This window comes from Oncorhynchus nerka, linkage group LG19, assembly GCF_034236695.1.
Source record: "Oncorhynchus nerka isolate Pitt River linkage group LG19, Oner_Uvic_2.0, whole genome shotgun sequence".
NCBI classification, from domain to species: Eukaryota; Metazoa; Chordata; class Actinopteri; order Salmoniformes; family Salmonidae; genus Oncorhynchus; species Oncorhynchus nerka.
In genome coordinates this window covers 43726946-43739762 of record NC_088414.1, presented here as the reverse complement: position 1 = coordinate 43739762, position 12817 = coordinate 43726946, and the positions used below count along the sequence as shown (strand labels likewise).

General features: G+C 45.7%; 2 protein-coding genes across 4 annotated transcripts in view; both read left to right on the top strand.

Moving 5' to 3' along the window:
- The window catches only part of arfip2b (ADP-ribosylation factor interacting protein 2b), an 82668-nt gene extending 81627 nt beyond the window's left edge, over positions 1-1041 (top strand). For all 3 annotated transcript variants that reach the window (XM_065004966.1, XM_065004968.1, XM_065004967.1), the window contains one exon: positions 410-1041. In XM_065004966.1, coding sequence (XP_064861038.1) covers positions 410-565 — 156 coding nt within the window. In that variant the 3' untranslated portion in view covers positions 566-1041. The remainder of the gene's footprint in view (positions 1-409) is intronic.
- A 5267-nt stretch (positions 1042-6308) lies between these two features.
- Positions 6309-12817, top strand: part of fhdc3 (FH2 domain containing 3) — a 68103-nt gene continuing 61594 nt past the window's right edge. Inside the window, exon 1 of the mRNA XM_065005060.1 lies at positions 6309-6588. Within this exon, the coding sequence (XP_064861132.1) occupies positions 6309-6588 (280 nt within the window). The remainder of the gene's footprint in view (positions 6589-12817) is intronic.

Sequence of the window (12817 nt, the reverse complement as noted above, 5' to 3'; positions counted from 1 at the left end):
AGGCCTGTCTGTCTGTATCTCTCTTTTACGTATCAGTGTGTTGATCCCTCTCTCTCACCTCTCTCTCTCTCGCTCCTCTCTCTCTCACCTCTCTCTCTCTCTCTCGCTCCTCTCTCTCTCACCTCTCTCTCTCTCTCTCGCTCCTCTCTCTCACCTCTCTCTCTCTCTCTCGCTCCTCTCTCTCACCTCTCTCTCTCTCTCACCTCTCTCTCTCTCTCACCTCTCTCTCTCTCGCTCCTCTCTCTCTCACCTCTCTCTCTCTCGCTCCTCTCTCTCTCTCGCTCCTCTCTCTCACCTCTCTCTCTCTCTCTCGCCTCTCTCTCTCGCTCTCGCTCGTCCTCTCCCTCGCCCCTCTCTCTCGCTCCTCTCTCTCTCTCTCTCGCTCTCTCTCGCTCCTTTCTCTCTCCAGGTAAAGGTGATGCATAAACAGCTGCTCCTGTTCCATAATGCCATCTCAGCGTACTTTGCTGGGAACCAGCAGCAGTTGGAGCAGACCCTGAAGCAGTTCAACATCAAGCTGAGGCCCCCAGGGGCCGACAAACCCTCCTGGCTTGAGGAACCATGAGGGAGGGAGCCACAGGAGACAGGGCAGCCCAGGAGAGGCCCTCCTAACCTGGGAAACAGCGGACCCCCCAAACCCTTACTATCCACTACAGTGGACCACGGACGGACAGACAGACGGACAGGACTACGTAGCGATGGATGGATGGATGAATGGGCCAAGGGCCTTGTATCTATAGAGGACTGTGTCACAATCAGGGACTTGTCTTATTTTCCTCTCTTTCATGATCTCTCCTTTTCTCTCTTTATCCACAAATCCTCCTGTATAATATATTATCTCCAGTCCTCTATGTAAGTGATAATGCCCGAGAAACCGGTGTTTGGAGGATATATTGGCACGGGTGTTGTTAGGCCCCGAGTCTGAGTCGTATATATATCCTACAAACACCGGCTTCTCAGGCATTATCACTTTTACACAACGGGTTACCAACACATTCAAATGATGATTGACATATTTTCATTAAACGTTATTTTGATGAATTTATTCATACTATTTCGTCCTTCCACAAGATATTTATATAGTCCAGACACAAAATCTGTGGTTGCTACCCAAGCCAGCGGGTCGTTCGTTCTATCGGTTCGGCTGCCAGAGACACCAACCCAGTCTTTCAGTCTTTTTCTTCTGTATCTGTGGACGCGACCCAAGCCAGCGGGTCGTTCGTTCTATCGGTTCGGCTGCCAGAGACACCAACCCAGTCTTTCAGTCTTTTTGTTCTGTATCTGTGGACGCGACCCAAGCCAACGGGTCGTTCGTTCTATCGGTTCGGCTGCCAGAGACACCAACCCAGTCTTTCAGTCTTTTTGTTCTGTATCTGTGGACGCGACCCAAGCCAGCGGGTCGTTCGTTCTATCGGTTCGGCTGCCAGAGACACCAACCCAGTCTTTCAGTCTTTTTCTTCTGTATCTGTGGACGCGACCCAAGCCAGCGGGTCGTTCGTTCTATCGGTTCGGCTGCCAGAGACACCAACCCAGTCTTTCAGTCTTTTTCTTCTGTTCCTTGTAAATGCTCCATTGCCATACTGGCTAGCTACTCCATACTGGCTAGCTCGCTAGCTACTCCATACTGGCTAGCTACTCCATACTGGCTAGCTGGCTAGCTACTCCATACTGGCTAGCTCGCTAGCTACTCCATACTGGCTAGCTACTCCATACTGGCTAGCTACTCCATACTGGCTAGCTACTCCATACTGGCTAGCTCGCTAGCTACTCCATACTGGCTAGCTACTCCATACTGGCTAGCTACTCCATACTGGCTAGCTGGCTAGCTACTCCATACTGGCTAGCTACTCCATACTGGCTCGCTACTCCATACTGGCTAGCTCGCTAGCTACTCCATACTGGCTAGCTACTCCATACTGGCTAGCTACTCCATACTGGCTAGCTGGCTAGCTACTCCATACTGGCTAGCTGGCTAGCTACTCCATACTGGCTAGCTGGCTAGCTACTCCATACTGGCTAGCTACTCCATACTGGCTAGCTACTCCATACTGGCTAGCTGGCTAGCTACTCCATACTGGCTAGCTACTCCATACTGGATAGCTACTCCATACTGGCTAGCTACTCCATACTGGCTAGCTCGCTAGCTACTCCATACTGGCTAGCTACTCCATACTGGCTAGCTACTCCATACTGGCTAGCTCGCTAGCTACTCCATACTGGCTAGCTACTCCATACTGGCTCGCTACTCCATACTGGCTAGCTGGCTAGCTACTCCATACTGGCTAGCTACTCCATACTGGCTAGCTACTCCATACTGGCTAGCTGGCTAGCTACTCCATACTGGCTAGCTACTCCATACTGGCTAGCTACTCCATACTGGCTAGCTGGCTAGCTACTCCATACTGGATAGCTACTCCATACTGGCTAGCTCGCTAGCTACTCCATACTGACTAGCTACTCCATACTGGCTAGCTCGCTAGCTACTCCATACTGGCTAGCTACTCCATACTGGCTAGCTCGCTAGCTACTCCATACTTGCTAGCTACTCCATACTGGCTAGCTACTCCATACTGGCTAGCTTGCTAGCTACTCCATACTGGCTAGCTTGCTAGCTACTCCATACTGGCTAGCAAGTGCAGCCAGAATAACAACAAAGTAGCTGTTTTCTAGTTAAGATTTCTTTGGATACAACCATAACAATGAACTAAAGATGCGCAATTTTGCCTGGCCGAGAAAATGTGCTCTCTTGTCAGGACACTGTTCAGACAAAATAAATACAATCCATGACATCAATTTGAACTGATGTTAATAAATGAAATCCACCACAGCTGAGATAGCTATATCTACTTCTTGTCACATTTATCTGTACATTCCCCTGGATGGTGTATTTGGTGGAAATATCTGTCAGTCTGTGCTACTGCTATTGCTGCCTTGCTTCATCTTTTAGGGTGTTGATGCTGCTGCAGTGTTCTCTTGGTTTTCAGTGTTCTCTTGGTTTTCCAGTGTTCTCTTGGTTTTCAGTGTTCTCTTGGTTTTCCAGTGTTCTCTTGGTTTTCCAGTGTTCTCTTGGTTTTCAGTGTTCTCTTGGTTTTCCAGTGTTCTCTTGGTTTTCCAGTGTTCTCTTGGTTTTCAGTGTTCTCTTGGTTTTCAGTGTTCTCTTGGTTTTCAGTGTTCTCTTGGTTTTCCAGTGTTCTCTTGGTTTTCCAGTGTTCTCTTGGTTTTCCAGTGTTCTCTTGGTTTTCAGTGTTCTCTTGGTTTTCAGTGTTCTCTTGGTTTTCAGTGTTCTCTTGGTTTTCCAGTGTTCTCTTGGTTTTCAGTGTTCTCTTGGTTTTCCAGTGTTCTCTTGGTTTTCAGTGTTCTCTTGGTTTTCAGTGTTCTCTTGGTTTTCCAGTGTTCTCTTGGTTTTCAGTGTTCTCTTGGTTTTCAGTGTTCTCTTGGGTTTCCAGTGTTCTCTTGGTTTTCAGTGTTCTCTTGGTTTTCCAGTGTTCTCTTGGTTTTCAGTGTTCTCTTGGTTTTCCAGTGTTCTCTTGGTTTTCAGTGTTCTCTTGGTTATTTTTTAACGAGAAATGAGTTGGGCTTTGGTTGTCTGTTCTCCTCTTGGACATCGCTGTAACTGGAGGTTGAACCAGACCCCTTGGTCTACCGGGATTCCAGAGCCTGGGCCTTGTCCTTATCGGTGAAGGGAGGGTGGCTGTTTGTGATATCTTAGCTGTTACCCAGAAATACACAATTGGAGGTGGTAAATTCAGTGTCTTTCATAATGCACCAGCTGCGACCAATGGGTGGGTCATTTAGAAACCGACCGACGGACGGGTGGGTCATTTAGAAACCGACGGACAGACGGGTGGGTCATTTAGAAACCGACGGACAGACGGGTGGGTCATTTAGAAACCGACGGACAGACGGGTGGGTCATTTAGAAACCGACGGACAGACGGGTGGGTCATTTAGAAACCGACGGACAGACGGGTGGGTCATTTAGAAACCGACCGACAGACGGGTGGGTCATTTGGAAACCGACAGACGGTTGGGTCATTTGGAAACCGACCGACAGACGGTTGGGTCATTTGGAAACCGACCGACAGACGGTTGGGTCATTTGGAAACCGACCGACAGACTGGTTGGGTCATTTGGAAACCGACCGACAGACGGGTGGGTCATTTGGAAACCGACAGACGGTTGGGTCATTTAGAACCCGACCGACCGAAAGACGGGTGGGTCATTTAGAAACCGACCGACCGAAAGACGGGTGGGTCATTTAGAAACCGAGCGACCGACAGACGGGTGGGTCATTTAGAAACCGACCGACCGACAGACAGGTGGGTCATTTAGAAACCGACCGACCGAAAGACGGGTGGGTCATTTAGAAACCGACCGACCGAAAGACGGGTGGGTCATTTAGAAACCGACCGACCGAAAGACGGGTGGGTCATTTAGAAACCGACCGACCGAAAGACGGGTGGGTCATTTAGAAACCGACCGACCGAAAGACAGGTGGGTCATTTAGAAACCGAGCGACCGACAGACGGGTGGGTCATTTAGAAACCGACCGACCGAAAGACGGGTGGGTCATTTAGAAACCGACCGACCGAAAGACGGGTGGGTCATTTAGAAACCGACCGACCGAAAGACGGGTGGGTCATTTAGAAACCGACCGACCGAAAGACGGGTGGGTCATTTAGAAACCGAGCGACCGACAGACGGGTGGGTCATTTAGAAACCGAGCGACCGACAGACGGGTGGGTCATTTAGAAACCGACCGACCGAAAGACGGGTGGGTCATTTAGAAACCGAGCGACCGACAGACAGGTGGGTCATTTAGAAACCGACCGACCGAAAGACGTGTGGGTCATTTAGAAACCGACCGACCGAAAGACGGGTGGGTCATTTAGAAACCGACCGACCGAAAGACGGGTGGGTCATTTAGAAACCGACCGACCGAAAGACGGGTGGGTCATTTAGAAACCGGTTGAGCTAATTAAACTACCGCTCCCCCTTTTCCCAGGATGCTCCAGGATGTTAAACTCTTCCTGACATTTCTGAAGTCGACAACTTTTGTTTGTTGTTATCTTCTAATCAACCCTCGAAGTACCGCACAGCCCAGTTTGTATTCTTAATGGTGTTTTCTTTGTTGGGGATTTTCTCTTGGTCATTCAATACATTATTTTTCACATCTGCATGCCTCGGTAGTATATTCTTTTCTCCTCCCCATTCATCCATATTCATGCTGCCGAAAAGAGCAAAATAAATGTTCCACTCACACATTTTAGTTTTCGCAAAACAAAGTATTGATTTAGCTGTTGCTATGACAACCATCTGAATTTGCTGTCGGTGCTGTTCGCACCCATTCGCATTATATGGGACAGTTCAATATCGAAAAGGTCAGAGAGACAGACGATGAGGTGCATACTAATCTCTGCTGTTGGAAACCAAGTGTTAGTCTAAAAGAAATGTGAGATAATGTCTAGATGCTTTTTTATAGTGGAGATCAAGTTTATACATTGCCTGGCTGGGCTGATGAGACAGTGGATTGCAGCAGTCAGATGGAACAGAGTAAATTGGCATTTTAACATCTCAGATTTAGCCGGTGGCAACTTGTGGAATAGACACCGGCTGGAATGCGGTTTCAACCAATCAGCATTCAGGATTAGACCCACCCGTTGTATTAAAATATAATATTATCTCCTGTTCTCCTTCTCCTCGTTGCAAGCACCATGCTCTACCAACTGAGCTCCAGAGGAACTCTAACCTGATCTGTTTCCTCTCTCCCTTTCTATCTCTCTCCCTTTCTCTCTCTTTCTCTCTCTCTTTCTCTCTCCCTCTCTCTCCCTTTCTCTCTCGCTCTCTCTCTCTTTCTCTCTCTTTCTCTCTCTGAGTTGGTATCTTAGTCACTTTAAATCACTACTGTCACCACCTAATGCCCCCACCTTCCCAACCGATCCAGGACCAGCGTGTACCCCACGACGACAACAACATCACTGATGACAACAACAACATCACTGATGACAGCAACAACAACAACATCACTGATGACAGCAACAACATCAACATCACTGATGACAGCAACAACATCAACATCACTGATGACAGCAACAACAACAACATCACTGATGACAGCAACAACAACAACATCACTGATGACAGCAACAACAACAACATCACTGATGACAGCAACAACAACAACATCACTGATGACAGCAACAACATCAACATCACTGATGACAGCAACAACATCACTGATGACAACAACATCACTGATGACAGCAACAACAACAACATCATCACTGATGACAGCAACAACAACGTCACATGACAGCAACAACAACGTCACATGACAGCAACAACAACGTCACTGATGACAGCAACAACAACGTCACTGATGACAGCAACAACAACGTCACTGATGACAACAACAACAACACTGATGACAGCAACAACAGCATCATCAATGTCAGCTACAACAATGATGACAACAAAAACATCATCAATAATGTCAACAACATCATCAATAATGGCAGCAACAACATCAATGACAGCAACAACAGCAGCACCAATAATGACAGCAACAACAGCAGCACCAATAATGACAGCAACAACAGCAGCACCAATAATGACAGCAACAACAGCAGCACCAATAATGACAGCAACAACAGCAGCACCAATAATGACAGCAACAGCAGCAGCATCAATAATGACAGCAACAACAGCAGCATCAATAATGACAGCAACAACAGCAGCACCAATAATGACAGCATCAATAATGACAGCAACAACAGCAAATCAAAATCAAATGTATTTATATAGCCCTTCGTACATCAGCTGATATCTCAAAGTGCTGTACAGAAACCCAGCCTAAAACCCCAAACAGCAAGCAATGCAGGTGTAGAAGCACGGTGGCTAGGAAAAACTCCCTAGAAAGGCCAAAACCTAGGAAGAAACCTAGAGAGGAACCAGGCTATGTGGGGTGGCCAGTCCTCTTCTGGCTGTGCCGGGTGGAGATTATAACAGAAAATGGCCAAGATGTTAAAACGTTCATAAATGACCAGCATGGTCGAATAATAATAAGGCAGAACAGTTGAAACTGCAGCAGCAGCACGGCCAGGTGGACTGGGGACAGCAAGGAGTCATCATGTCAGGTAGTCTTGGGGCACGGTCCTAGGGCTCAGGTCCTCCGAGAGAGAGAAAGAAAGAGAGAATTATAGAGAGCATATGTGGGGTGGCCAGTCCTCTTCTGGCTGTGCCGGGTGGAGATTATAACAGAACATGGCCAAGATGTTCAAATGTTCATAAATGACCAGCATGGTCGAATAATAATAAGGCAGAACAGTTGACACTGGAGCAGCAGCACGGCCAGGTGGACTGGGGACAGCAAGGAGTCATCATGTCAGGTAGTCCTGAGGCATGGTCCTAGGGCTCAGGTCCTCAGAGAGAGAGAAAGAAAGAGAGAATTAGAGAGAGCACACTTAAATTCACACAGGACGCCGAATAGGACAGGAGAAGTACTCCAGATATAACAAACTGACCCTAGCCCCCCGACACATAAACTACTGCAGCATAAATACTGGAGGCTGAAACAACAGCATCATTGATGACAGCAGCAACATCATTGGTGACAGCAGCAACAACAGCACCAGTAATGACAACAGCACCAATAATGACAACAACAGCGTCATTGATGTCAGCAGCAACAGTAGTCAGAAACAGTCCTGGTAAAGTGGTGAAGGTCAGACAGTCTGTGTCCCTCGCCACAATGACTAAACAGGATCCTCAATGATCTAGTCCAGACTCCTGTCCTAAGACTGAGAGACAGTCAGGAGAAGTCCCTGAGCACGACCCCCCATGCTCCCCTTTACTAAGAGATACATGGTTTACTACCACTAGTGTCCCAATGAAGTGTGTGTATGTACAGTACCTTTTGGAAAGTTTTCAGACCCCCTGACTTTTTCCACATTTTGTTACATTTTGCCTTATTCTAAAATGTATTAAATAGTCCCCCCCCCAATCTACACACAATACCCCAAAATGACAAAGCAAAAACAAGTTTAGAAATGTTTGCTCATTTATTAATAAATAGAAAAACTGATCACATTTACATAAGTATTCAGACCATTTACTCAGTACTTTCTTAAAGCACCTTTGGCAGCGATTACAGCCTCAATATTTTCAGGTCTTTCCAGAGATGTTCGATCGGGTTCAAGTCCGGTCTCTGGCTGGACCACTCAAGGACATTCAGAGACTTGTCCTGAAGCCACTCCGGCGACGTCTTGGCTGTGTGCTTAGCATCGTTGTCCTGTTGGAAGGTGAACCTTCTCCCCAGTCTGAGGTCCTGAGGGATCTGGAGCAGGTTTTCATGGTTCAAACCTGTGTTCTTGGCATCCTTCGATGCTGCAGAAATGTTTTGGTACCTTTGCCAGATCTGTGCCTCGACACAAACCTGTCTGTGAGCTCTACAGACAATTCCTTCGACCTCATGGCTTGTTTTTTGCTCTGACATGCACTGTCAACTGTGGGGCCTTATATAGACCGGTGTGCCTTTTCCAAATCATGTCCAATCAATTTAATTTACCACAGATGAACTCCAAGTTGTATAAACATCTCAAAGATGATCAATGGAAACAGGATGCACCTGAGCTCAATATCAAGTCTCATAGGAAAGGGTCTGAATACTTATGTAAATAAGGTATTTCAGTTATATATATATATAACTGAAATACCTTATTTACATAAGTATTCAGACCCCATAAGTATATATATATATATATATATATATATATATACACACAGTGGGGCATATACAGTTGCACACCAATTGTGCAAGTTCTCTCACTTAAAAAGAGAGAGGACAGAGGAGCCTCTTAAAGAAGAGTTACAGGTCTGTGAGAGCCAGAAATCTTGCTTGTTTGTAGGTGACCAAGTACTTATTTTCCACCATAATTTGCAAATAAATTCATTAAAAATCCTACAATGTGATTTTCTGGATTTTTTTCCCCCTCATTTTGTCTGTCATAGTTGAAGTGTACCTATGATGAAAATTACAGGCCTCTCTCATCTTTTTAAGTGGGAGAACTTGCACACTTGGTGGCTGACTAAATACTTTTTTGCCCCACTATATGCAAAAAATAATAATCTTGTTTACACTTCATCATTACGGGGTATTTGTGTATAGATTGCTGAGGATATATATATATTTAAATCCATTTTATAATGTATGTGTGTCTGTGTGTGTGTGTCTGTGTCTGTCTCTGTGTGTGGGTCTGTATATACATATATGATTACCTAAAGACTTGGTGGGTGGAAGGAAGATCACTATCGTTTGTTGTAGGAGGATGGGTGTTGTAGAAACTGCCCACATTTCGTTTGTTGTAGGAGGATGGGTGTTGTAGAAACTGCCCACATTTCGTTTGTTGTAGGAGGATGGGTGTTGTAGAAACTGCCCACATTTCGTTTGTTGTAGGAGGATGGGTGTTGTAGAAACTGCCCACATTTCGTTTGTTGTAGGAGGATGGGTGTTGTAGAAACTGCCCACATTTCGTTTGTTGTAGGAGGATGGGTGTTGTAGAAACTGCCCACATTTCGTTTGTTGTAGGAGGATGGGTGTTGTAGAAACTGCCCACATTTCGTTTGTTGTAGGAGGATGGGTGTTGTAGAAACTGCCCACATTTCGTTTGTTGTAGGAGGATGGGTGTTGTTTCGTTTGTTGTAGAAACTGCCCACATTTCGTTTGTTGTAGGAGGATGGGTGTTGTAGAAACTGCCCACATTTCGTTTGTTGTAGGAGGATGGGTGTTGTAGAAACTGCCCACATTTCGTTTGTTGTAGGAGGATGGGTGTTGTAGAAACTGCCCACATTTCGTTTGTTGTAGGAGGATGGGTGTTGTAGAAACTGCCCACATTTCGTTTGTTGTAGGAGGATGGGTGTTGTAGAAACTGCCCACATTTCGTTTGTTGTAGGAGGATGGGTGTTGTAGAAACTGCCCACATTTCGTTTGTTGTAGGAGGATGGGTGTTGTTTGTTGTAGAATGGGTGTTGTAGAAACTGCCCACATTTCGTTTGTTGTAGGAGGATGGGTGTTGTAGAAACTGCCCACATTTCGTTTGTTGTAGGAGGATGGGTGTTGTAGAAACTGCCCACATTTCGTTTGTTGTAGGAGGATGGGTGTTGTAGAAACTGCCCACATTTCGTTTGTTGTAGGAGGATGGGTGTTGTAGAAACTGCCCACATTTCGTTTGTTGTAGGAGGATGGGTGTTGTAGAAACTGCCCACATTTCGTTTGTTGTAGGAGGATGGGTGTTGTAGAAACTGCCCACATTTCGTTTGTTGTAGGAGGATGGGTGTTGTAGAAACTGCCCACATTTCGTTTGTTGTAGGAGGATGGGTGTTGTAGAAACTGCCCACATTTCGTTTGTTGTAGGAGGATGGGTGTTGTAGAAACTGCCCACATTTCGTTTGTTGTAGGAGGATGGGTGTTGTAGAAACTGCCCACATTTCGTTTGTTGTAGGAGGATGGGTGTTGTAGAAACTGCCCACATTTCGTTTGTTGTAGGAGGATGGGTGTTGTAGAAACTGCCCACATTTCGTTTGTTGTAGGAGGATGGGTGTTGTAGAAACTGCCCACATTTCGTTTGTTGTAGGAGGATGGGTGTTGTAGAAACTGCCCACATTTCGTTTGTTGTAGGAGGATGGGTGTTGTAGAAACTGCCCACATTTCGTTTGTTGTAGGAGGATGGGTGTTGTAGAAACTGCCCACATTTCGTTTGTTGTAGGAGGATGGGTGTTGTAGAAACTGCCCACATTTCGTTTGTTGTAGGAGGATGGGTGTTGTAGAAACTGCCCACATTTCGTTTGTTGTAGGAGGATGGGTGTTGTAGAAACTGCCCACATTTCGTTTGTGTTGTAGGAGGATGGGTGTTGTAGAAACTGCCCACATTTCGTTTGTTGTAGGAGGATGGGTGTTGTAGAAACTGCCCACATTTCGTTTGTTGTAGGAGGATGGGTGTTGTAGAAACTGCCCACATTTCGTTTGTTGTAGGAGGATGGGTGTTGTAGAAACTGCCCACATTTTGTTTGTTGTAGGAGGATGGGTGTTGTAGAAACTGCCCACATTTCAAACCAGGGACGGGTTTGGATACAGAAGGACAGGGTGTTGTAGAAACTGCCCACATTTCAAACCAGGGACGGGTTTGGATACAGAAGGACAGGGTGTTGTAGAAACTGCCCACATTTCAAAGCAGGGACGGACGGGTTTGGATACAGAAGGACAGGGTGTTGTAGAAACACATTTCAAACCAGGGACGGGTTTGGATACAGAAGGACAGGGTGTTGTAGAAACTGCCCACATTTCAAACCAGGGACGGGTTTGGATACAGAAGGACAGGGTGTTGTAGAAACTGCCCACATTTCAAACCAGGGACGGGTTTGGATACAGGACGGGATTTTAACTTTTTCATTTGAAACACAAAAATGTTGTACTATTTATTAAAAATAAAATTACGTCAGGATTTTTTTTTTTTTTTCAAAATGTAAATGTCAACTTTAGGTCCATTGGCATTTCTTATTTTGCTACACTGGTGTGTGGATTGTTTCTATGTGTAGCATGCACTCGCACAATATATTGCTTTCTGCATGGGATACTATTGTGAGAGAATGACTACACTCCTGCTTTAAATGTCAATAGTGACCTTGAGAACAGCGTAGTTTTGTATTGTTGGAGACAGGAATCTGATCACCAACCCCCTCTGTACATGATGAAGGGGGTTGGATGAAGTTGGGGTCAATTCAAATTGAAGGCAGTCATTTCAGGAAGTGATTTGATTATTTGATTATTGGTTATTTTATTTTTTTAATTTAAGAAATCTTTTGAAATGATCAGCTTCTACTTTTCAGTTCATTCAAAAATATGTACTTTTTTTTTAAATATTTTTTTAAGGAATTTCAGTTTCTTCCTGACTTGATGTCCATCCTATGGAATTGAGCCCTGCTCTAGATACTGTTCTAGGATCAGTTGTGTATTTCTGCCATCCATGGTTAAGGCTAAGCTTTGCAGAGAATAAGCTGATCCTAGCTCTGGGCAACATGGGAAACTAGTTTCACTTGGAGCTTCTAGAGGTCGATCAGGACAAGGTCATCGGGTCAGGGCTCAAAGGTCAGACAGGCCCTGGTTGTATGTACACTGCCCAGCGACCTCTCAACTCTCCTCCAGAGACTAGGAGTGCTTCCCAAATGGCAATATATTCCCTACATAGGGAATAGGGCTCTGGTCTAAAGTAGTGTACTATATAGGGAATAGGGTGCCATAGGGTTCTGGTCTAAAGTAGTGCACTATATAGGGAATAGGGTGCCATAGGGCTCTGGTCTAAAGTAGTGCACTATATAGGGAATAGGGTGCCATAGGGCTCTGGTCTAAAGTAGTGCACTATATAGGGAATAGGGTGCCATAGGGCTCTGGTCTAAAGTAGTGCACTATATAGGGAATAGGGTGCCATAGGGCTCTGGTCTAAAGTAGTGCACTATATAGGGAATAGGGTGCCATAGGGCTCTGGTCTAAAGTAGTGCACAACATAGGGAATAGGGTGCCATAGGGCTCTGGTCTAAAGTAGTGCACAACATAGGGAATAGGGTGCCATAGGGCTCTGGTCTAAAGTAGTGCACAACATAGGGAATAGGGTGCCATAGGACTCTGGTCTAAAGTAGTGCACTATATAGGGAATAGGGTGCCATAGGGCTCTGGTCTAAAGTAGTTATATCAGCCCTCTGATTACAATTGAGAGCAAAACGTGCCGCTCTGTTGTCAGCCAGCTGCAGCTTAACTAGGTGTTTCC